Raw genomic sequence first — 24,789 nt, 5'->3', positions numbered from 1 at the left:
AATTTTGTTGAATCTCCACACATCGTGTGAGTTAGTACAAAAATACAGATAGAAAAGATTGACCAAGCACTATCGACAGTATACGAAAACGGATGCTTCAGACGTAACACTGATTAGTTCAGTTTCGCTGATAAGGAAAGTGCAGAGTATCAGCATTTCCATCGGTATAAATACCTTCGATTTGGTCCCATTCATCACACTCTCACTGATTCGAGGTGAGCAACCAAATCTCTGAGGCAAGGATGCTGGCTAAAATTCTTCTCCTCGCTCTGGGTAAGTTCTAGCTTTTCCAATTTCTGCTTATTTTCATATTTATAACATTCCCAAAATTCTGCAGTGGGGATCAGTGCTGCCTATCAGTACGAGTACCAAAGTGAGTTCTCCTACAACCGACCGGAGAACAAAACTGGCTGGGAGTATGGCGCTTGGGAACCAAACCGTGAATATGTCTACAATGTTACCTCAATGACTATGACCGCTTTGCACGATCTGGACGATCAGTGGACCGGACTGGTTTCGCGTGCTCATCTGGTGATGCGCCCGAAGGATCCGGAATACGTGGTTGTCTATGTCAAGAATCCCGAGTATGCGGTCTTCAACGATCGTCTACCGGCAGGATACCGTACCGAGCTTCACGAGCTGGACCTCAAGTACAAGCCTCTGCCAATGTCCTCCCGACCATTCGGAGTTCGTTACCACAAGGGAGTTATCAAGGGTCTGTATGTTGAACAAACCGTACCAAACCACGAGGTCAACATTCTAAAATCCTGGGTCAGTCAGTTCCAACTGGATACTCATGGAACCAACGAGATCGACTACAAGTATAACCAATTGCCGGAGAACAACTCGTTCACTGGTGTCTACAAGGTCATGGAACCCGTCGTCACTGGTAATTGTGAAATGTTGTATGATGTCAATGCTGTTCCAGAGTACCTAATGCAATCGTACAAGAAATTCGCTCCCCAACCGCACTTCCGCGAGGAAGGACAATATTTCTTCGAAATTGTGAAGACCCAGAACTTCGACAACTGCGAACAGCGCATGGGATACCATTTCGGATTCAGTGGCGAGAGCGACTTCAAGCCAAACACCAACCAGATGGGCAATGTTGCCTCCAAATCCGTTGTGTCACGTCTGTTCCTGTCCGGTGATTGGTACAACTACACCATCCAGTCGTCCTCCACCATCAATAAGGTTGTTGTTGCTCCGACTTTGGTCGACAAACAGAAGGCTATGGTTTATTCTCAGGTCAAAATAACTCTCAATGACATCTGCCCATACGATAAGGTTCCGGAAGGCCCAGCTGACGATCGCCAAGTGTTTGTTGATCTGGTCTACAGCTACAACCTTGCAAGCGACAAGAAAAACAGCGTTCGTCCAGGAAATGAGACTGACTCTTCCTCGTCATCGTCAAGCTCCTCCAGTTCATCCGAATCGGACTCGTCTTCCAGCTCTAGCTCTGAATCGGAAGAGAACTACAAAATCAGTCCAGTTGAAAGACACGCCAAAAAACTCGAAGAGGTAGAGAAACGCGGCAACCGAGCCCGCCGTGATCTGGATTCATTAAAGGAGAAGAAATACTACGAAGCTTACAAGAAGGACCAATACCGACTGAAGCGCGATAATGACACCTCATCCGACTCTAGCAGCTCTGATGATTCGTCGTCATCTTCGTCCAGCTCTTCGGAATCCGATGAACACAACGATTCTTCATCGTCTTCTTCATCGTCCTCTTCATCGTCCTCTTCATCGTCTTCTTCTTCAGAATCTCTTGAAAGTGATGAAGCTTACTACCAGCCAATGCCAGAGAGCTTCAAGGAATACCCACAAACTCCATTCTTGCCATACTTCACCGGATACAAGGGATACAGCTTCCAGTATGCTCGCAATGTCGATGGCTCCAAGGTTATCTACAAATTGGTGCAGGAAATCGCTGATGAGTTGCAAGACCCATCCAAACTACCGGAATCGAACACCTTGAGCAAATTCAACATTCTATCTCGCGTCATTCGTACCATGAACTACCAGGAAATCTACGATGCTGCCCAGCAATTCTTCGTTTCTCAGAAGGAACGCAGAGAGGGAGACAACCACAGCGAGAAATTCAGCAAACGTGTTGATGCCTGGAACACTTTCCGTGATGCGTTGGCTGAAGCCGGAACTCCACCAGCTTTCAAGGTCATCAAGGAATACATCGAAGAGAAGAAACTGCGTGGCCCGGAAGCCGCTAGTGTTATCGCTACTCTTCCAAAATCGATCCGTTTCCCTACCGAGTCGCTGATGCACGAATTTTTCCTGCTGGTGACCTCCGACACCGTTCAGCACCAGGATAGCCTGAATGTTACCGCACTGATTTCGTTCACCAAATTCGTCAATCAAGCTCATGTTAGCAACCGCTCAGCCGCTTATTACTATCCAGTGTACAGCTTTGGCCGTCTGGCTGATTCTGACTACAAGATTGTGGCCCACAAAATTGTCCCATGGCTCGCCCATCATTTGCGTGAAGCAGTTAACGATGCCGACAGTCTCAAGATCCAGGTCTACGTTCGTGCTCTTGGAAACCTCGGACATCCGGAGATTCTCAACGTTTTCGAACCTTATCTGGAAGGCAAGATCCATGTCAGTGACTATCAGCGTCTTGCTATGGTCGTTGCTTTCGATGAGCTGGTTGAAAACTATCCTAAGTTGGCTCGTTCCGTCCTGTACAAACTGTATCAAAACACTGGCGATTTCCACCAAATCCGATGCGCTGCTGTTCATTTGTTGATGCGCACCCAGCCACCAGCAGAGATGCTCTATCGCATGGCTGAGTTCACTCATTTCGACCCAAGCATGTACGTTAGTGCCGCTGTTAAGAGCTCTTTGGAATACGCCGCAGATGCTGATGAATTCGAAGACTTCTACGAATTCGCCGATGACGCTAAGGCCGCCGTCAAACTGCTGAGCCCACGAGTTTACAGTCTGCAATACTCTTCCGCTTACATCCGTGACTATGCTATGGAGAACCTGAAACTTTCCTATCGTTTGCACCTTGCTCAAATCGCTTCCGATGATCATTACCTTCCAAGTGGATTCTTCTACCACATGCATCACAACTTTGGTGGTCTGAGACGTTACACTTCAATGTATTATCTGGTTTCAAGCATGGAGACTTTCTTCGATCTGTTGGACAAGCAGTACGATTACTCGAGCCCCAAGGAAGATGACTATTCTGCCGATTACTACTACAAGTATTACAAACAGTTCCCGAACAAGAAGTTTGAATACTTTGATAAGTACTTTAAATCTCACGGCCCACAAAGCGATTATTATCAGAAATACAGCAAGGGCCAACAAGAAATTAGCGAGAAGGAACCACAGAAATGGTCAACCACCCGCATTGCTAAGCTATTGAACATTGACCCCAAGGAAGCCGATGAATTGGAAGGACAAATCATGACTAGACTGTTCAACGGAGATTACTTCTTTGCCTTCGACAATCAGACCATTGAAAACATACCCCGTCAAGTGAAAGAATACTTTGAAGATCTGGAAGACGGTATGACGTTCAACATGACCAAGTTCTATCAGCAACAAGTCGTCACTTTGGCTTTCCCGCTGGCATCTGGTCTTCCGTTTGTCTACACCCTGAAGACACCAACTGTTGTTAAGGTCGAAACTGATGCTACTGTCAAGAGCTACCCGAGGTTCTACAAGCAACCTGCCGGACACCCAGAAACTGAGAATGACGATTTCTTCCACTGGCCACGTGTTCTTAACGGATCGGTTGATGTGAATCTGGTCTATCATCGTTTGGTTGATGCCAAGGTTGGTTTCGTAACTCCGTTCGATCATCAACGCTACATTGCTGGTTACCAGCAGAAGGTTCAAGGATACCTTCCATTGAGCTTCGATTTCGATTTCGACTTTGAGAAGGACGAATATGAATTTGAGTTTGAGCTTTTGGAACCCAAGGAAGACAAACTGTTGTTCCACTTGAGCTCATGGCCATACACTGGATACAAGGACATCACCGACGTTCGTCCGATTGCCGAGAGCCCGAACGCAAGAATTGTTCATGACGAAGAATACACTACCAAGACTTTCGCGTATACCGTAGGAGATAAAGTCACTGGTTTCGCTTTGAGACTGCATGCAAAGTACGACTATGATTTCTTTAACTTCGGTTATTTCTGGGACTTGATGCAGGAACATGACTTCATGTCCGCCTTCGCTTATCCCTTCACCGTTCAAACCTACCATTATCATCAGTTCAACGTGTATTACGATGCCCAACGCACCTCTGCTAAGAGTATGAAGTTTATTGCTCACTACAAAGAAGGCGATTTCGATCAGGACTTCCAGGATTCCGATGTCAAGCACCCGAAGGGACGTCATGCCTACTCTGGATATTACAACGAGAACAACTATGCTCAACCCTTCGTTTTCACCGCTGGCAGTTCGCGTCGCCAGGAACAGTTCATCAAGAATGCCGCCGCTGGAATCCGCAACAGCGATGTTTCTGTTTTAGATTTGGGATTTACCTTCGAAGGCCATCAACAAGAGAAGAGCGAATTTGTCTTCACTTACGCCTATGCTGATAGCCCAGTTGATGACATGTCTCGCATCTTGTTCTTCTTCTCGGGAAGTCCGTTCTACCAGACCAGCAGCTTCTTCGGAATGCCCTACAATGGAAAACAATTCCAGATGTGCATCTCGGCTCAACATGAGTTCCCGAATGTACCAAAACTGAACTTCTTGCACGCTCTTGAGTTCGATGCCGATTCTTCGATGCGTTACGATTTCGCCTATGGTGAGCGTTGCCAGGGAGGAGCCCAGATTACGATGAAGGGAAAACTGCACCAGTCGGATGAATACCGTCACTATCTGCGCATTTCGGATGTTGGCAAGCAGTGCAAGGATCAGATGGATCGTGGATACTATCAGCTCCGAGAATGCCAGAACGCCACTGAACAGGCTAACTATTTCGATCAATACCGTTTCAACTTTGAGCTCAAGGATGTTGGCTCATACGCTAAGAACATGTCCTCTTATGTTGCTGATTACTTACAATACTTTACCTTCCCGTACTTCACACCGAATTACTTCTACAAGGGCAAGAACAATCAGTTCCAGTTTGAATTCGAGATGGCTCCCTATGGCGATTACTTCAACGCTTCGTTCTACGCTCCGGAGTACGCTTTTGAGATCGAGAACTCTCCTTTAGAAAATGATTATGCTCGTTACTTCACTGCTGTGCATCCCGATATGTCCTGGTATGAACGTTTAGGCACATACTCTTACCGAGGAAATTACTATCGTAAGTTGTGTTTAGCAATAGTGGCTTATAATCTCTTTTAATTTCAAATTCAATATTTCAGCTTCCTGCGCTGTTTCCAGCAAATACGTTGATACCTTCGATGGCAGCACATACTTCTACGAGATGGGACAATGCTGGCATGTGCTGTTGCATACCGTGAAGCCCGACTACGAGTATTACGCTCAACAGTCGCACTTCCAGAATGCTGATGACCAATACCGTTTCAAGAATGGATTCTATGAAGATGAACAGGTTACCATCTTGGGACGCACTGGTAACAAGAACGAGTTGTACTTCAAGGTTATTCTTGGTCAGTACGAGCAGAATGACTACAACATCGATATCATCCCGAACGGAGCTGAGTTACCATTGGTCTACATCAATGGAAAACCCCAACAGATTCATGAGAAATACGCTGTTGAACTGTACACTAATGATCACCATGATCAGCCTCTGTTCCGTTGCTACGCTCTGCCTGGAAAGGAGTTGGAGATTAGCATCCGTGATGATGACTTCAAGATAGTCTTCGATGGTTACCGTGCTCGCATCTTTGCTGATCAATCGTACTACGACAACTTCGTCGGTCTGTGCGGAACCAACAACGGTGAATATTATGATGACTTTGTTTCGCCTAATCAGTGCTACATGAACAAGCTAGAATACTTTGCTGCTTCGTACGCCATCACTGGCCAGAACTGCTCAGGACCAGCAATGGCTTTCAACATTGCCTATGAACAGGAATCGAAGGAACAATGTTACAAGCAGGAGTACTATTATGGCAATATCATCAGTGAACACGAGGCAGGACGCAAACGTTATAATAACTACAACCACTACATCAATGAGGATAGCTCTTCATCGTCCTCATCGTCCTCATCGTCCTCATCCTCATCATCCTCTTCTTCCTCTTCGTCATCTTCGGAGTCTGATTCAAGCTCGGACTCCAGTTCATCGGAAGAAGGCAAGGAATACAATCCCCGCGATCAATCCCACACCACCAAGGAATGTGAAGTTCAACATCAGCATCAGTTTATCGAACAAGGAGACAAGATCTGCTTCACCTTACGTCCATTGCCGACTTGCACTTCCAAGTGCGTAGCCTCAGAGAAGTTCGCCAAATACGTCGATGTCCACTGCCGTGATGCTAGCGATAGTGCCGCTCAACTGTTCAAGAAGCAGATCCTCCGCGGTGTCAACATCGATATGAGCGCCAAGACTGTCTCGAAGACTGTCAAGTTCAACTTCCCCAAGACCTGTGTGCACACTGCCGGGTATGCCTACAGTAGCTGAACTTCTGGTAACGAAAAAATGGCTTTATGAAAATGGACTTTATTGCTTATAAATAATTTGTGCATCAGAAAATGGAATGATTTTCCAGCAAAAAAAAGTGACAAATAAACGGTTGTCGAAATGTTTTGAAATGAATTACAGTTGAGTTTTCTCTTCGTTATCCTTCGTTCGATTGTTGATGTTCGCTATTTTGTTAAGGTTTTTTCCCAAGGTTCTACACAGTATTGACTTTACAAAAATGGGAGTGAAATAAGGAGGAGATTTCCCATTTTTTTCCTGCATTAGCAAATAATTACAGAATTACCTATTTTAAAGCTATCAAGCTAAGGAAGACTACCTGTAGTTGCACTTTGCGATTAGTTGGAGTACCAAAATAGCGAAATGAATTACATTCTCACTGTGGAATTGTCACTGGTTTACAATACTATTGCCACTGAATAATGAAGCCGGCTACGTCCAAAAGAACGTTTGGGAAGTGGGAAGATGTTAGTTTGATGCCCGGTTGAAAACTAAAATGGTTTCCCGGATACAGGCTGGCTGTCCTCTTAAGGTGGGGGGTTCAGTTTGGTCATTGTTAGCAGTGTCCCTGGTAATATTGGTAATTGTTACTACAGTCAACTTTTGGGCTTCCTTAGTATGATGTCCTAGTGGGTTTTGAAGTACGATGCTTGTCTAATAAGCCGAGTCTTGGCTCGGGAGATACTGTTAGTGTACTGTTAGGATCGTAGCACTAGCTCCTCAATTATCCTGCACACGAAATAGTTCGCTGCAAAGTATGTATAATAAACAGGAGGTCGAGTTCCGAATAGGAATGTAGCATTAGGGCTTTGTTTTGCTTTGGGTATTGTGTCCATTGGCACGCGGGTATTTAAACTTCTTTTTGCCAATCTCGGTGAGACTTTGCATTATTAGCATCACTGAATGGAACCTTTTCAGGAGCCTCAAATGACGACAGTAGTGTAAGGTTTGGATCTTCTTCGAAAGACTCATCACTCATATCCTGCTCTCTTAATACTTGTTTAAGGACTGTTCCATTTCATCTTGAATTTGTTCATCCATTTTGCTCATCGTAGAACAATTACTGAAATTCATTTATTAACAACACAAGTCCCCTTTATTAGCGTTTCCAAAGAACAGCTTGTTCTTTACTATCTTCTTGCATTATCTGCTTGTCTGTTGGCATCTCCAAGCAATGACAACAGGCAGACGGGTGGGGGGTTAGTAGCAGAAAAGTACCGCTGTAAGAAACTTGCATGCAAGGCGGGTTTTGGTAGTACCGTAATTACAAGCGGAACAAATGATGTTCAATGTTTTCTTTAGAATGGAGACATTCTTGGGAAAACGGGAAAAATTATGTAACAGGAAAGATGTGGCCGACACGAAGAGAAGAAGAGAGAAGAGAGGTTACGAGTGAGCTACGAAGGAACACATATTCCTTTGCTTTGCTTTTCTCTGTATTTGCACAGTTTTTTTGGGATACTACTTTTGATTATAAAGACTGAAACGCGCAAAAATTGGTCGACAGAAAAATTGTTTCTTTCAGTCAAAATTCGTAATACAAAAATCTTCCTATTTTTATTTTGGCAGTTCCACTCACATATTTAAAGGAAAAAATGTTCGTTTACTATTTTGGTTTACCAAATCCAAACTGCCGTGCCTTCCGCTTAACCCCTTTCATTAAATTTTGTACAGTCGTTTTTTCCACCTTATTCGTCTCCAAAGGCCAGATAGATTTATTCTTTTCGCCTTTTTCCCATAGTGGCAGCTTGCCAAGTCCGACCAGAACAGCACAGGCCTGTTATGTTGCTCTGGGAATGGTAGCAGTCGACTTTCCTGGCACTCCTGGACATAGATCTCTTGATTGACGGTTTCGTAGTGATGGAATGCCGCTTTTTAGACCACATGTGCATATGGCCTGCCAGACGAAGTATTTTTTTAGGAACTTCGATAGTTTGATGGATTTGAAAATTTAGGCCACATTCCCTTTTCCTGGTACGGTATAAAATTCCTGTCCCGGAAGCTGCTGGAAATCAACCTTCAAATAAGTTTCGTCACCCACGGTCGAACTTTGTAAGCAGATTACAGTTTCCCGGACCACCGCTTTGCTGAGGTGTTTTGTTCAAAAATCTGGGTTCGCCACCTTCACCGTCTTAAATGTCGACAACTCGGTTCGTTTCTTGGCCCGCTGCACATAAGTATGTGAGACAATGAGCTTGCCAGTGACGTACCTGATGAAAAGGTTAGGATTCCGCATATAATTCGCTTCCTACGTTCTTCATAGTCACTGCCACATCTGAATTACGATTGCCGTCGCTTTCAGGCTTACTGGCGATCGACAGACGCTCCCCGAACACTTTTAAAATATATGTTACAGTCGATTTGGCCACATCCAGTAATTTCGCCAATTTGAGGTGCGAGGACGTCGGATTCTCTTGCTGCGCGAGCAAAATTTTGACACGCTGTTCCTCTTGCTTGGACCCCGATCAGAAGAGCATTACTGAAAAATTACAAAATTCTATCAACGTAAGATACAAATAACATATTTTGATACGATTTTGTATTTTCCCGTATGCTTTTGATAACTTAATAGAATCTGAATGAGTTTTAACAACAAATCCGGAAATGAAGTTGTTTTGAAACAAGTCTAGCGAATTTTTCGTCTCTATCAAAACTTGCGGTTTCTAACACCGAATGTTATTATGGTGTTCTATATGCTATCATATTTTGTTAGAAAGCTGATACGTTGGTAACAAATTTTGATATGGGTTTTATACTAGTAGAATCATTCTTGTTATAATTTCTGTTCTTTTAACACCTAACGGGATCAAATTTAAAACACAACCTGAGATGTTTCACTCGTAACAAGCTAACAGCTTCTGTTACACTTTTGTTTTGGTTTTCTGATCGGGACGCCATTTTGGAAACTGGAGAGCAACCGGTGAAAACTCATTTTAGCAACCATTGTATATACACTCAACTTTCAAATGCATCATTTCATGGTTTTTTGAATGCATTTTTAACAGAAATACACCAATTTGAAGTCGACCAATTTTTGCGCGTTCCAGTCTTTAGAAATTGGTTATAGATAGGGCGATAGATTTTCCCCTGATTTTAGGAATGAAAATACTGGTAAGTACTTATTAATATTTCACTGGTCAACACAGGTGCACTCCAAAAGCTCAAACCGGAAAAAATGAAAGATTATACTGCCGCTCATAGCAAGTCCGTCCCATTTGCGTTTTGGTGCTGATGTGAAAATAGCAATTAAAAACCGTAACGCTTTAGGTGAAAATTTGCACTCAAATGCTTTTTCAATCAAGACCATCCACAGAATTTAGTACTGCAATGACAATCTAACACTTTTGCATCATAAAACTTGCATAAACACCGAAACTTGATTAAAATTTGTTGAAAATCATAAGCTGGAACTCACATGCGATTACTTTTACGGTATGTAGCCAGAATGATAGCAAATCAGTCCCATAGCCAGCTACGACCGGTGAAGAAAAACAAACTACTGCAAATCGATGGTGGTGCTATAGCTTGCGTTTGGAATGAATACATCGCTGGTCAATTCATAAATTACCTTCTCTTGTGCTTCATTAAACAAGTTTTTGTGAGAAGCATAAGACAATGTATCAACTGCGCCGCTCATAAGAATTAGATTTTTTTTTACATTCGATACTACTGATAAATTCAAAATCAGTTTAGGTGTAGGAACTTGTTCTAAATTTTCCTGAGAGCGGTCACACGTTCGTGACGGCGGACAGCTTCCACGTAGCAGTGGAAGCAAATATGAAAGAACATTTATAGCTTAGGAAAATGTTTGCTCCGTTAAAAATCAGCTAAGAAGCGTACCGAAGTAATTAATATGACTGACAAATTCTTCAAAACGAAATTCACGACAATAATTGAACAATTCTTACCCACGTCTTTACATAAAATATGAATAAAATACGAAACGTAGCATTTACTAAAGAATGCTTTAACTAACAATACAGTGACACACCTAAAGCGTTCACTGTCAACAAACAACAGCTGAAAGAAGCTACAGGTGGAAACTTTGTCTTAAAGAAAACATTGTACTATCAGTTAGAGCCACACGATGTAGAACGCGTAAAATTTAATCAAACCTCCTATCCTATCGTACATCCAAATCTAAACCTGAAGACCATAAGTTGTGGTAAATATCACATTTTTCATGATCATTATTGTCTGTGGGGTTAAATTGCGAAATTTTTTTCAATTGGACCGACTTGCGATCACTTTTGCTATGGGACAAACCGACTTGCTATTTTTTTCATAGTTCCTCAGAACGAAGTATTCAAAAATATTTGTTTTTTCGAAAGTAGATATAAAAAGGAATTGATTCCATAAGTAAACTCGAAATTAATAAAAATGCAATTGGAACGGACTTGCCATGAGCGGCAGTATAGCTATTCAACCATTCCTGTGAATTTTGGTGTCGCTGACCATTACCGTTTTTTTCAGAGATTCTAACGAGTTTCCTCGTAAACATAACGTTGAAGCGACGAATTCGGCGGACAGTTTCTATACGACACTCTCTCGTAAGTTGACGCGTTTTGGTAATAACTATCACCACCATTCATAGGAAATGCATGAATAGCTGTAATGATTAATTTTTTGTGGTTTGAGCTTTTGAAATGCACTTTTTTTGTTTTGTCGACCAGCGTTATTTACCCGTGCTATTCTTTCTGGGCAGGTTGCAAATCAATAAATATCATCCAATTTAGGTGGCTAAGAGGCTTGACGTCCGAAAATAAACTCCAGACGATTGTAAAATACCATGTAATATGATCACTCCCAAAATCTGGATAGTGCTCTGAGGCTGGAATTTACCTCAAATGCCATTTTAAAATGCAAGATGGCGACTTTCGGTTTTTCGAAAACAATAATTCGACCCTATAGCCATTTTTATTGGCTTAATGTTGAAATAATCGGCGAAATACAATATAAGAATGATTCTAAACTTTAAAAAGGTTCGGGTACGTTCGACTAGTTATTGGATAAACTTGAACTCAGAGTAAAAATGGAGGCCAAGCATGGAAATTTTTACTCACTAGCATCATTTCATGAAAATGTGTTCTTTGATTCATCAGGTATCGTCCAATTATTTTCACTTGCGTACAAGTTTTCCATAGAAACGCTGCTGATTGTTTTTCGCTTTGTTTTGAATACCTTAGAATGATTCAAACGCGATAATATTTATTGTATCCAAGCTCACTTGCATTCAACAGTATCGCGAGAATCTATGAGGGATTATCGTGAGTGATACAAAATAATGAGTCCAAATGAACGTTAGATTGCGTTCAACTGTTTGCTTACCGGAGCAAATAGGTGTCATCAATGCTTACGGAAATAGTAGCATGGTGCATCAGCATGTGATATTTGAAGTCACCAAGAATCATCGAGGTATATCACGGTGCAATCGTTTACAATTCTTTCATGGAATACTCGCTATATGTTGCTCGCTACGCATGTAGCAGGCAATACTGAAAAAAAAAATCATAATGAAAGCCACCATATATTTCTTTGCTCAATGTTGTCTCTTGCATGCGTGAGAAAGTGTAATTTTCAATAGCGATGGTTTGCTGGGATTGAAAGCTTATGAATAGCATGTTCAGAAATGATACCTGATGATGATTTTTAGGGGTTCCTGGGGTAAAACGCACCAGTTAACTAAAGCAGAGTATATTCATATCAAAGCTGAGAGATAAAACCAATGTTTTAAACTGATCAAAACATGAAAACCCATATTTACTCGTTCAAACTCGCATCAGATGCTAAAACATTATAGAAAATGCATAACACACATATTTTTAGGTGAGTGTAAAAATCTATAAAAGTCACCAATCGAGGCAAAATGCACCCTAGCTGGGGTGAAATGATCCGCAACAAAGGGGCAAGAAGCACCATGCAAACGAGGTAAAATGCACCCCATCAACGGGGCAGAATGCACCACAATATTGGGGCAGTACGGCTCATTTTGTCATCTAGTAAATAATGGCCAAATAGTTTTCTTCGGAATTCCATACGCTCGAACGGCATGGTTTTTGGAAACACCGTTTTTGATTGCCTCTAACATCATTCGTAGCTGTTCAACGGTCCAGGACCGCCGATTGGACTTCCGGACATTGCTAGAAACGAGATGAAATGTAAGCAAAAAATTTGATTACAAACATTCCTTCTGCCCCGAGCTACGGGGAGCGTTATGCCCCAAACGTAACAACAGAACGTTTCTGGTTGCATAACGGTAAGGTTTTTTTTTTTTGTAAGATTTGGACCACTGCGACCATTATTTTGATCTTTTGTGGTATACCTCTTCTTTAGTCTAGGTACTCGTGGCAGACATATCACTATTGATGGAAGTGATCGTCGTTGTCCTATCGCACCCTTTCTCCCAATTAGGCACTGTATTTCGTATGAAATGTATTACCTCATTAGGATTCGCAGACCAGACCTCAAAAGGCTCCAAAGTTCCTTTTCCAAAGGCTCTTATTCTGCGCTGTATTAGTGCACTGCAGTGGCAGAGCAAATGTTCTGCGGTTTCACATTCGAACCCGCAGAGACGACAAATTTCGTCATCTGACTGACTAATTTGTTTCAGGTGATGCTTACTTGGACAGTGTCCTGTAAACAGTCCGGTAATTGTCCTTAGTCCCTTTTTATTTAAACTAAGCAATTGCTGGCTTCTCTTGACGCTTGGTTTTATAAAGCGTTTAGACTGGCGTAGCCCTACTGAGCATCTCCAGTTCTCTTGTATTGTCCTATGTTCCCAGGTTTTCAATTCTTCTTTCAAGGCGCTTGATGACACCCCACAGAACGGTTCTGGGCCAATGAAATCGGTACATGACCCCTGTCTAGCTAACGTATCGGCTTTTTCATTGCCTTCCACTCCGCAGTGACCAGGAACCCAGTATAAACATACTTGGTTCCTTTCTGCCAGTTGTTTCAGTGAAAGGATGCACTCCCATACTAGCTTAGAGGTACATGTGAAGGCTTTTAGTGCTTTAAGTGCTGCTTGGCTATCAGAAAAAATGCATATGTTAGCATGCCTGTATTTCCTAGCCAAACAGACTTGTGCACATTCATAAATTGCAAATATTTCGGCCTGGAACACTGTAGGCCAACGGCCCATTGGTATCGAGATACTTATCCCAGGACCATTTATACCTGCTCCGGTTGAATCATTCATTTTTGAGCCATCTGTGTAAAAGACGACAGAGCCTTGTCGGATGTTTGGGCCACCTTGTTCCCAAACTTCCCGTTCGGTCTCTATGATTTTGAAAGGTATTTCGAAGTTTGCTTCTGTATCCATCCAATCTTCGATACCTGGTATATGTTTGCTCAGCTGAAAATGTTTGAGGATTGCCAGCTGGCCTGTCTGATCTCCATCAGGTACTTTTTTAAGGCGTGTTAGTCTCAATGCACTTTTTTCCGCCTCTAGTTGTACTACCTGGTGGAGTGGTAATAGATGCAGAATTGCATCTAAGGCTTTCGACGGAGCACTTTTCATTACTCCTGTAATTGCATTACAAATTAGCCTTTGCAACTTGCCAAGCTTGTTCTGCGTTGACCAACGGTAAGGTTAATTGAAACATACAGATATTCCATCGGAAATATGTTACTCGACATACATTCGATACAATAAGGCTGATACAAATTTCGAACTCTTTTTATGTCCAAAGTTATCAAACTTAGCAAAGGGGGTGGCAAAAAATAAATAACACCGAGACGAAAAATATATCTTTGATAAAAATTCGTGTGCAAGTTATGACGTTTGTAACTTGCATTCAAATAAATGTTGAAAAATAACACTTTATTATTAGTACTATCTATTTCGCTTGCCTTTTGACGACACTCTCTTTGTCACTGGACTTGTTCATTGCTAAATTAAGCATTAATGCTGTCGGAAAACAAATAAAAAGAATAAAACGGTATGAGCTTTTTTTTCCCCTTCCAATATTCAAGATTTTTGAAGGGGGGGGGGGGGGGTGACATTAAATGAAAATTAAATTTGTGACGGCCTAACTTATTTGCCAGTGAAAAACAACAATGAAGGGCTAAAAACGCTTAATTCAGCTGAGCAGAAAATTAGACCGTTTGCTACGAAAACAGTTTTTTGTATATATTCACATTTTCTGACATTGTAGTGCTGCCAAATTAACAGGGTTACTATAAAAACCATAAATTTAAATAATAAATTTGTTATTTTGTTATTAAAACGTTTCTCCATTGTAAATCAGAGGGGGTGCATCTTGGCTCAACGGTGCTTATTACCCCAGGTACCCCTATACGGTACGATTTTATCCATCCTTGATGGTGTTTTTTGTCATACAATTTTGAGGTTGGGTTATATTTCCCTTGACGTTTATGAGTAAATGAATTGCTATTTGATGCATCCGTTAGCGGTCCAAGCAATCGATCAAAGTTTCACACAAATTCACACAAGTTTTAACAAATTCAACAACTTACGACTTTTACTTTAATTACTTTAGTAAAATTCCAGTCATCTACTTATCGAAACGAAAATTTATTTTCTATTTATTTATCAGGAAATAAATTTTTGTTTCAATAAGCAGATGACTGGGAAGCCGGAATAACCAATTTTACTAACGTAATTTTAATTCGAGTTCCACCTTGATGCAAAAAATAAACTGAGATAACAAGAGCGTTTGACATAGTTCTGGTAGTACAAGGAATGGAATTGAAATCCTAACTATGATTTAATTATTTAACCTAAGAGGTGAGATACCATTTTGCTCGAGGAAAAGCAAAGCTTGGAAAATGTTTGGGCCTGTAGCAACCTTTTTAATTGCATAAAAGTAGTAGCTTTCTGAAAGTTCTGTTAATCAATAACAAAAAAACAAACACATTTGTTCATAAGAAATACCAATTATTTGTGGAGTAATAGTCGTTTCCGATAGAGACCCAACAGATCAATTGAAATAAAAAAACTCACATTATTTCATTAGATCAGAAGTGTGCCGGGTATCCGAACGATCATTCTCATAAATATTTTGTTTCCAGAGCAAACGGAAACGTTTTTCCCAAAAAAAAAAACGTTTTTAGCGCCAAAAATTGCATTAAAAATCTTTTGTCGCAAAGCCAAACCTAGCGTAACAAAAAACGATCGTTCAACGGCCGGGGTATTCATTAACGAACATTTTCAAAAAGAAGATGAAGAAAATCGGTTCAGTAGTTTGACCGCAACACGACACGGCAAAATCATTTTTTTCAGATACAACATTCCCATATAAACGCGTATAAAGTTTCAAGTTTAGGTTATGCGGCGGTGACGAAGCGTGCTTCAAATTGCTTTAACTTTCTTCCTATTGCTCAGATCTTTATGAAAATTAGTGAGAATGTTTTCGAGAAGTAGTACTTTATGATAATACAATACACTGGGGTCTTTTTTTACGCGGTTGATTGTACTGCGTTTAAATGATTAGATTAGATTTACTTATACCAAACTCATTTGATACCGCGTTCAAATAACATTCCAAATCGCGTAAAAATAATCTGCGTTATTGTAAAACAATCGCGTTTAGAAAAATGCATAAAAATAACCCGCGTAAAAATAGACCCCAGTGTAATTTTTTTTCCATGTTTGGGAAACTTAAAAGGTGTATAACCCCTTAGCAGGATTCTTCGATATCGGTTTCAGTAGAATATGACTTACAAGTACGCGGAAGTTAATAAAAATAAAATAAATCAATTGCACACAATATATTTTGCAAACATTTTTCTTTCCAAATAGGTAGTAAAAATATAGGCTAAACACTAAAATGATTTGCTCGACAAAACCTAACTCTAATCAATAATGTTGTCGCCCGCAACCGAATCATTCATAACTCCATCAATAATGATAAGAAATCGCAAGATTAAACATTTTCGCTAAATGATTACGCTGTAGCACTGATTTCGTTTCGTGCTGTTGTAAGTGCGATCGTATTGATTAGCCCGGGATCATTGTCCTGAGTCTGCCTGCGCTGATAAGGTAACAGGATTCGAAATGAAACTGCTTGGCATCAGCAATTCAGTTCATATAAATACCTGCGATTCAGTCCCATTCATCACACTCTCAGTGGTTCGAGTCGAGCAACCAAATCTCTGAGGCAAGGATGCTGGCTAAATTTCTTCTCCTCACTCTGGGTAAGTTCTAATTTCTTCCGACTTCTAATCACTTTCATATTTATAACATTCCTTCAATTTTCCAGTGGGGATCAGTGCTGCCTATCAGTACGAGTACCAAAGTGAGTTCTCCTACAACCGACCGGAGAACAAAACTGGCTGGGAGTATGGCGCTTGGGAACCAAACCGTGAATATGTCTACAATGTTACCTCAATGACTATGACCGCTTTGCACGATCTGGACGATCAGTGGACCGGAATGGTTTCGCGTGCTCATCTGCTGATGCGCCCGAAGGATCCGGAATACGTGGTTGTCTATGTCAAGAATCCCGAGTATGCGGTCTTCAACGATCGTCTACCGGCAGGATACCGTACCGAGCTTCACGAGCTGAACCTCAAGTACAAGCCTCTGCCAATGTCCTCCCGACCATTCGGAGTTCGTTACCACAAGGGAGTTATCAAGGGTCTGTATGTTGAACAAACCGTACCAAACCACGAGGTCAACATTCTGAAATCCTGGGTCAGTCAGTTCCAACTGGATACTCATGGAACCAACGAGATCGACTACAAGTATAACCAATTGCCGGAGAACAACTCGTTCACTGGTGTCTACAAGGTCATGGAACCCGTCGTCACTGGTAATTGTGAAATGTTGTATGATGTCAATGCTGTTCCAGAGTACCTCATGCAATCGTACAAGGAATTCGCTCCCCAACCGCACTTCCGCGAGGAAGGACAATATTTCTTCGAAATTGTGAAGACCCAGAACTTCGACAACTGCGAACAGCGCATGGGATACCATTTTGGATTCAGTGGCGAGAGCGACTTCAAGCCAAACACCAACCAGATGGGCAATGTTGCCTCCAAATCCGTTGTGTCACGTCTGTTCCTGTCCGGTGATTGGTACAACTACACTATCCAGTCGTCGTCCACCATCAATAAGGTTGTTGTTGCTCCGACTTTGGTCGACAAACAGAAGGCTATGGTTTATTCTCAGGTCAAAGTAACTCTCAATGACATCTACCCATACGATAAGGTTCCGGAAGGCCCAGCTGACGATCGCCAAGTGTTTGTTGATCTGGTCTACAGCTACAACCTTGCAAGCGACAAGAAAAACAGCGTTCGTCCAGGAAATGAGACTGACTCTTCCTCGTCATCGTCAAGCTCCTCCAGTTCATCCGAATCGGACTCGTCTTCCAGCTCTAGCTCTGAATCGGAAGAGAACTACAAAATCAGTCCAGTTGAAAGACACGCCAAAAAACTCGAAGAGGTAGAGAAACGCGGCAATCGAGCCCGCCGTGATCTGGATTCATTAAAGGAGAAGAAATACTACGAAGCTTACAAGAAGGACCAATACCGACTGAAGCGCGATAATGACACCTCATCCGACTCTAGCAGCTCTGATGATTCGTCGTCATCTTCGTCCAGCTCTTCGGAATCCGATGAACACAACGATTCTTCATCGTCTTCTTCATCGTCCTCTTCATCGTCCTCTTCATCGTCTTCTTCTTCAGAATCTCTTGAAAGTGATGAAGCTTACTACCAGCCAATGCCAGAGAGCTTCAAGGAATACCCACAAACTCCATTCTTGCCATACTTCACCGGATACAAGGGATACAGCTTCCAGTATGCTCGCAATGTCGATGGTTCCAAGGTTATCTACAAATTGGTGCAGGAAATCGCTGATGAGTTGCAAGACCCATCAAAATTACCGGAATCGAACACCTTGAGCAAATTCAACATTCTATCTCGCGTCATTCGTACCATGAACTACCAGGAAATCTACGATGCTGCCCAGCAATTCTTCGTTTCTCAGAAGGAACGCAGAGAGGGAGACAACCACAGCGAGAAATTCAGCAAACGTGTTGATGCCTGGAACACTTTCCGTGATGCGTTGGCTGAAGCCGGAACTCCACCAGCTTTCAAGGTCATCAAGGAATACATCGAAGAGAAGAAACTGCGTGGCCCGGAAGCCGCTAGTGTTATCGCTACTCTTCCAAAATCGATCCGTTTCCCTACCGAGTCGCTGATGCACGAATTTTTCCTGCTGGTGACCTCCGACACCGTTCAGCACCAGGATAGCCTGAATGTTACCGCACTGATTTCGTTCACCAAATTCGTCAATCAAGCTCATGTTAGCAACCGCTCAGCCGCTTATTACTATCCAGTGTACAGCTTTGGCCGTCTGGCTGATTCTGACTACAAGATTGTGGCCCACAAAATTGTCCCATGGCTCGCCCATCAATTGCGTGAAGCAGTTAACGATGCCGACAGTATCAAGATCCAGGTCTACGTTCGTGCTCTTGGAAACCTCGGACATCCGGAGATTCTCAACGTTTTCGAGCCTTATCTGGAAGGCAAGATCCATGTCAGTGACTATCAGCGTCTTGCTATGGTCGTTGCTTTCGATGAGCTGGTTGAAAACTATCCTAAGTTGGCTCGTTCTGTCCTGTACAAACTGTATCAAAACACTGGCGATTTCCACCAAATCCGATGCGCTGCTGTTCATTTGTTGATGCGCACCCAGCCACCAGCAGAGATGCTCTATCGCATGGCTGAGTTCACTCATTTCGACCCAAGCATGTACGTTAGTGCCGCTGTTAAGAGCTCTTTGGAATACGCCGCAGATGCTGATGAATTCGAAGACTTCTACGAATTCGCCAATGACGCTAAGGCCGCCGTCAAACTGCTGAGCCCACGAGTTTACAGTCTGCAATACTCTTCCGCTTACATCCGTGACTATGCTATGGAGAACCTGAAACTTTCCTATCGTCTGCACCTTGCTCAAATCGCTTCCGATGATCATTACCTTCCAAGTGGATTCTTCTACCACATGCATCACAACTTTGGTGGTCTGAGACGTTACACTTCAATGTATTATCTGGTTTCAAGCATGGAGACTTTCTTCGATCTGTTGGACAAGCAGTACGATTACTCGAGCCCCAAGGAAGATGACTATTCTGCCGATTACTACTACAAGTATTACAAACAGTTCCCGAACAAGAAGTTTGAATACTTTGATAAGTACTTCAAATCTCACGGCCCACAAAGCGATTATTATCAGAAATACAGCAAGGGCCAACACGAATTTAGCGAGAAGGAACCACAGAAATGGTCAACCACCCGCATTGCTAAGCTATTGAACATTGACCCCAAGGAAGCCGATGAATTGGAAGGACAAATCATGACTAGACTGTTCAACGGAGATTACTTCTTTGCCTTCGACAATCAGACCATTGAAAACATACCCCGTCAAGTGAAAGAATACTTTGAAGATCTGGAAGACGGTATGACGTTCAACATGACCAAGTTCTATCAGCAACAAGTCGTCACTTTGGCTTTCCCGCTGGCATCTGGTCTTCCGTTTGTCTACACCCTGAAGACACCAACTGTTGTTAAGGTCGAAACTGATGCTACTGTCAAGAGCTACCCGAGGTTCTACAAGCAACCTGCCGGACACCCAGAAACTGAGAATGACGATTTCTTCCACTGGCCACGTGTTCTTAACGGATCGGTTGATGTGAATCTGGTCTATCATCGTTTGGTTGATGCCAAGGTTGGTTTCGTAACTCCATTCGATCATCAACGCTACATTGCTGGTTACCAGCAGAAGGTTCAAGGATACCTTCCATTGAGCTTCGATTTCGATTTCGACTTTGAGAAGGACGAATATGAATTTGAGTTTGAGCTTTTGGAACCCAAGGAAGACAAATTGTTGTTCCACTTGAGCTCATGGCCATACACTGGATACAAGGACATCACCGACGTTCGTCCGATTGCCGAGAGCCCGAACGCAAGAATTGTTCATGACGAAGAATACACTACCAAGACTTTCGCGTATACCGTAGGAGATGAAGTCACTGGTTTCGCTTTGAGACTGCATGCAAAGTACGACTATGACTTCTTTAACTTCGGTTATTTCTGGGACTTGATGCAGGAACATGACTTCATGTCTGCCTTCGCTTATCCGTTAGCCGTTCAAACCTACCATTATCATCAGTTCAACGTGTATTACGATGCCCAACGCACCTCTGCTAAGAGTATGAAGTTTATTGCTCACTACAAAGAAGGCGATTTCGATCAGGACTTCCAGGATTCCGATGTCAAGCACCCGAAGGGACGTCATGCCTACTCTGGATATTACAACGAGAACAACTATGCTCAACCCTTCGTTTTCACCGCTGGCAGTTCACGCCGTCAGGAACAGTTCATCAAGAACGCCGCCGCTGGAATCCGAAACAGCGATGTTTCTGTTTTCGATTTGGGATTTACCTTCGAAGGCCATCAACAAGAGAAGAGCGAATTTGTCTTCACTTACGCCTATGCTGATAGCCCAGTTGATGACATGTCTCGCATCTTGTTCTTCTTCTCGGGAAGTCCGTTCTACCAGACCAGCAGCTTCTTCGGAATGCCCTACAATGGAAAACAATTCCAGATGTGCATCTCGGCTCAACATGAGTTCCCGAATGTACCAAAACTGAACTTCTTGCACGCTCTTGAGTTCGATGCCGATTCTTCGATGCGTTACGATTTCGCCTATGGTGAGCGTTGCCAGGGAGGAGCCCAGATTACGATGAAGGGAAAACTGCACCAGTCGGATGAATACCGTCACTATCTGCGCATTTCGGATGTTGGCAAGCAGTGCAAGGATCAGATGGATCGTGGATACTATCAGCTCCGAGAATGCCAGAACGCCACTGAACAGGCTAACTATTTCGATCAATACCGTTTCAACTTTGAGCTCAAGGATGTTGGCTCATACGCTAAGAACATGTCCTATTATGTTGCTGATTACTTACAATACTTTACCTTCCCGTACTTCACACCGAATTACTTCTACAAGGGCAAGAACAATCAGTTCCAGTTTGAATTCGAGATGGCTCCCAATGGCGATTACTTCAACGCTTCGTTATACGCTCCGGAGTACGCTTTTGAGATCGAGAACTCTCCTTTAGAAAATGATTATGCTCGTTACTTCACTGCTGTGCATCCCGATATGTCCTGGAATGAACGTTTAGGCACATACTCTTACCGAGGAAATTACTATCGTAAGTTGTGTTTAGCAATAGTGGCTTATAATCTCTTCTAATTTCAAATTCAATATTTCAGCTTCCTGCGCTGTTTCCAGCAAATACGTTGATACCTTCGATGGCAGCACATACTTCTACGAGATGGGACAATGCTGGCATGTGCTGTTGCATACCGTGAAGCCCGACTACGAGTATTACGCTCAACAGTCGCACTTCCAGAATGCTGATGACCAATACCGTTTCAAGAATGGATTCTATGAAGATGAACAGGTTACCATCTTGGGACGCACTGGTAACAAGAACGAGTTGTACTTCAAGGTTATTCTTGGTCAGTACGAGCAGAATGACTACAACATCGATATCATCCCGAACGGAGCTGAGTTACCATTGGTCTACATCAATGGAAAACCCCAACAGATTCATGAGAAATACGCTGTTGAACTGTACACTAATGATCACCATGATCAGCCTCTGTTCCGTTGCTACGCTCTGCCTGGAAAGGAGTTGGAGATTAGCATCCGTGATGATGACTTCAAGATTGTCTTCGATGGTTACCGTGCTCGCATCTTTGCTGATCAATCGTATTACGACAACTTCGTCGGTCTGTGCGGAACCAACAACGGTGAACGTTATGATGACTTTGTTTCGCCTAATCAGTGCTACATGAACAAGCCAGAATACCTTGCTGCTTCGTACGCCATCACTGGCCAGAACTGCTCAGGACCAGCAATGGCTTTCAACATTGCCTACGAACAGGAATCGAAGGAACAATGTTACAAACAGGAGTACTATTATGGCAATATCATCAGTGAACACGAAGCAGGACGCAAACGTTATAATAACTACAACCACGACGTCAATGAGGATAGCTCTTCATCGTCCTCATCGTCCTCATCCTCATCATCCTCTTCTTCCTCCTCGTCATCCACGGAATCTGATTCAAGTTCTGACTCTTCGAGCTCATCGGAAGAAGACAAGGAATACAATCCCCGCGATCAATCCCACACCGCCAAGGAATGTGAAGTTCAACATCAGCATCAGTTTATCGAACAAGGAGACAAGATTTGTTTCACCTTGCGACCACTGCCGGCTTGTACTTCCAAGTGCGTAGCCTCAGAGAAAATCGCCAAATACGTCGATGTCCACTGCCGTGATGCTAGCGATAGTGCCGCTCAACTGTTCAAGAAGCAGATCCTCCGCGGTGTCAACATCGATATGAGCGCCAAGACTGTCTCGAAGACTGTCAAGTTCAACTTCCCCAAGACCTGTGTGCACACTGCCGGGTATGCCTACAGTAGCTGAACTTCTGGTAACGAAAAAATGGCTTTATGAAAATGGACTTTATTACTTATAAATAATTTGTGCATCAGAAAATGGAATGATTTTCCAGCAAAAAAAGTGACAAATAAACGGTTGTCGAAATGTTTTGAAATGAATTACAGTTGAGTTTTCTCTTCGTTATCCTTCGTTCGATTGTTGATGTTCGCTATTTTGTTAAGGTTTTTTCCCAAGGTTCTACACAGTATTGACTTTACAGAAATGGAAGTGAAATTAGGAGGAGATTACCCATTTATTTTCCTGCATTAGCAAATAATTACAGAATTACCTATTTCAAAGCTTTTCAATTAACAAGCTAAGGAAGGTTATCTGTAGTTGCACTTTGCGATTGGTTGGAGTACCAAAATAGCAAAATGAATTACATTCTCACTGTGGAATTGTCACTGGTTTACAATACTATTGCCACTGAATAATGACGCCGGCTACGTCCAAAAGAACGTACTTTTTGGGAAGTGGGGAGATGTTAGTTTGATGCCCGGTTGAAAACTAAAATGGTTTCCCGGATACAGGCTGGCTGTCCTCTTAAGGTGGGGGTAACTTTCATTGCTATTAGTCATATTAACCCTCTCCCGCTCACGAGGTTTTTCATGATTTAAAAATACTTAACGGGTTAATTTGGGCAAAATACTCCGTAGACTTATTTAAATTACTGGGAAATGTTATATTTTGAAGTAAAAAGTTTAATTTGAAACGGTGCTCCAGAGCACCTATGAGCATAGAAGGGACTTATTTTTAATACACTGTAGGGATTATAGTGTATAAGAAACAAGTGACGTGTGAGTAGAAGAGGGGCAAACACCGCATTAAACATTTAGCGTGTAAATACAAAAACGCAGCGATCAAAAGCAAAACGCAAGATTAAAAAAAAAAAATCTGACTGTCGAAAAACGAAAGGACTCGGTCCTAGACGAGAGAATAATCGGTTGAATGAGAGTCTGTGAGTTGAGTGAGAGAGAACGGGTAAAGCGAGCTAATACGGTGGTGCGGGACCCACAGCACATGAAGAGAGAGAGAAAGAGTAAGAATGCCAAGTATGATGACAGTTCTACAAGGTATGCTATTCACGTCGATGCATTAGTATTAGTGATCGTTATGAACTTTTTCCAATTTTGTATGAAATTTGAAATGGTTTTGCATTTTAAACTAAACTTATAAAACATACTTTCCTGGAAAGTTAAAGAAATGATGTTGAAACATGTTTTATTTGTGGGGAATACATAAACATGCTGCGGTTTAGGTAAAATATGCTGTTTTTCATCAATTTGCCGGTACCCTTTTTGCACTTTTCGTTTTTTTATTGTAGTCTAATAGCGTTTCTAAATAGAGTCGCTTATGTTTCATACAGTAACAAAAGTCATGAGCTATGACAATGACTAAGATTATGCTCCAACTTTTAGAACTATAGCATTTTTATATATTTTATTTCGACATATTGTCGCAATTTTTCACTCTAAATCTAAATTAATATCAGTTTCTAGTGTGTTTCAACTGGAGATTCACTCTCCAACCAAAAAAATCAGATATTAAACAACATAAAACGAGAAATTTCCAAAAATGTTCTGAATTCCATACAAAACGCGAAATTTTTCATAACGAGATTTGTTTGTGTGCGTGGATAGACAAAAATGTAGCATACCTTGTAGAACTGTCATCATACTTGGAGTAAGAATAAAGCGC

General features: G+C 42.2%; 3 protein-coding genes across 6 annotated transcripts in view; 2 read left to right on the top strand and 1 right to left on the bottom strand.

Annotated features, from left to right (window-relative positions):
* The window catches only part of LOC129727642 (A disintegrin and metalloproteinase with thrombospondin motifs 20), a 477,347-nt gene that overhangs the window by 166,950 nt on the left and 285,608 nt on the right, over positions 1 to 24,789 (bottom strand). The gene's annotated exons all lie outside the window — the stretch shown is intronic.
* Positions 142 to 6,724, top strand: LOC129727640 (vitellogenin-A1-like). Its single transcript, XM_055685643.1, has 3 exons — positions 142 to 273; positions 338 to 5,299; positions 5,361 to 6,724. Exons 1-3 carry the CDS (start codon positions 243 to 245, stop codon positions 6,587 to 6,589), a joined length of 6,222 nt encoding a protein of 2,073 aa, XP_055541618.1. The 5' UTR covers positions 142 to 242; the 3' UTR covers positions 6,590 to 6,724.
* LOC129727641 (vitellogenin-A1-like) lies at positions 16,695 to 23,210 on the top strand. The gene is made up of 3 exons (XM_055685644.1): positions 16,695 to 16,765; positions 16,831 to 21,792; positions 21,854 to 23,210. Exons 1-3 carry the CDS (start codon positions 16,735 to 16,737, stop codon positions 23,074 to 23,076), a joined length of 6,216 nt encoding a protein of 2,071 aa, XP_055541619.1. The 5' UTR covers positions 16,695 to 16,734; the 3' UTR covers positions 23,077 to 23,210.

The sequence above is a fragment of the Wyeomyia smithii genome, chromosome 3 (assembly GCF_029784165.1).
Source record: "Wyeomyia smithii strain HCP4-BCI-WySm-NY-G18 chromosome 3, ASM2978416v1, whole genome shotgun sequence".
Lineage (NCBI taxonomy): Eukaryota > Metazoa > Arthropoda > Insecta > Diptera > Culicidae > Wyeomyia > Wyeomyia smithii.
This window is presented reverse-complemented; position numbering and strand designations above follow the sequence as displayed.

Excerpts from the sequence above, each read along its gene's own strand:
- LOC129727641 (XM_055685644.1), top strand. The coding sequence starts at position 16,735 with ATGCTGGCTAAATTTCTTCTCCTCACTCTGG. Across the intron at positions 16,766-16,830 it reads ATTTCTTCTCCTCACTCTGG|TGGGGATCAGTGCTGCCTAT; the intron begins GTAAGTTCTAAT and ends TCAATTTTCCAG. Across the intron at positions 21,793-21,853 it reads TTACCGAGGAAATTACTATC|CTTCCTGCGCTGTTTCCAGC; the intron begins GTAAGTTGTGTT and ends TCAATATTTCAG.
- LOC129727640 (XM_055685643.1), top strand. The coding sequence starts at position 243 with ATGCTGGCTAAAATTCTTCTCCTCGCTCTGG. Across the intron at positions 274-337 it reads AATTCTTCTCCTCGCTCTGG|TGGGGATCAGTGCTGCCTAT; the intron begins GTAAGTTCTAGC and ends AAAATTCTGCAG. Across the intron at positions 5,300-5,360 it reads TTACCGAGGAAATTACTATC|CTTCCTGCGCTGTTTCCAGC; the intron begins GTAAGTTGTGTT and ends TCAATATTTCAG.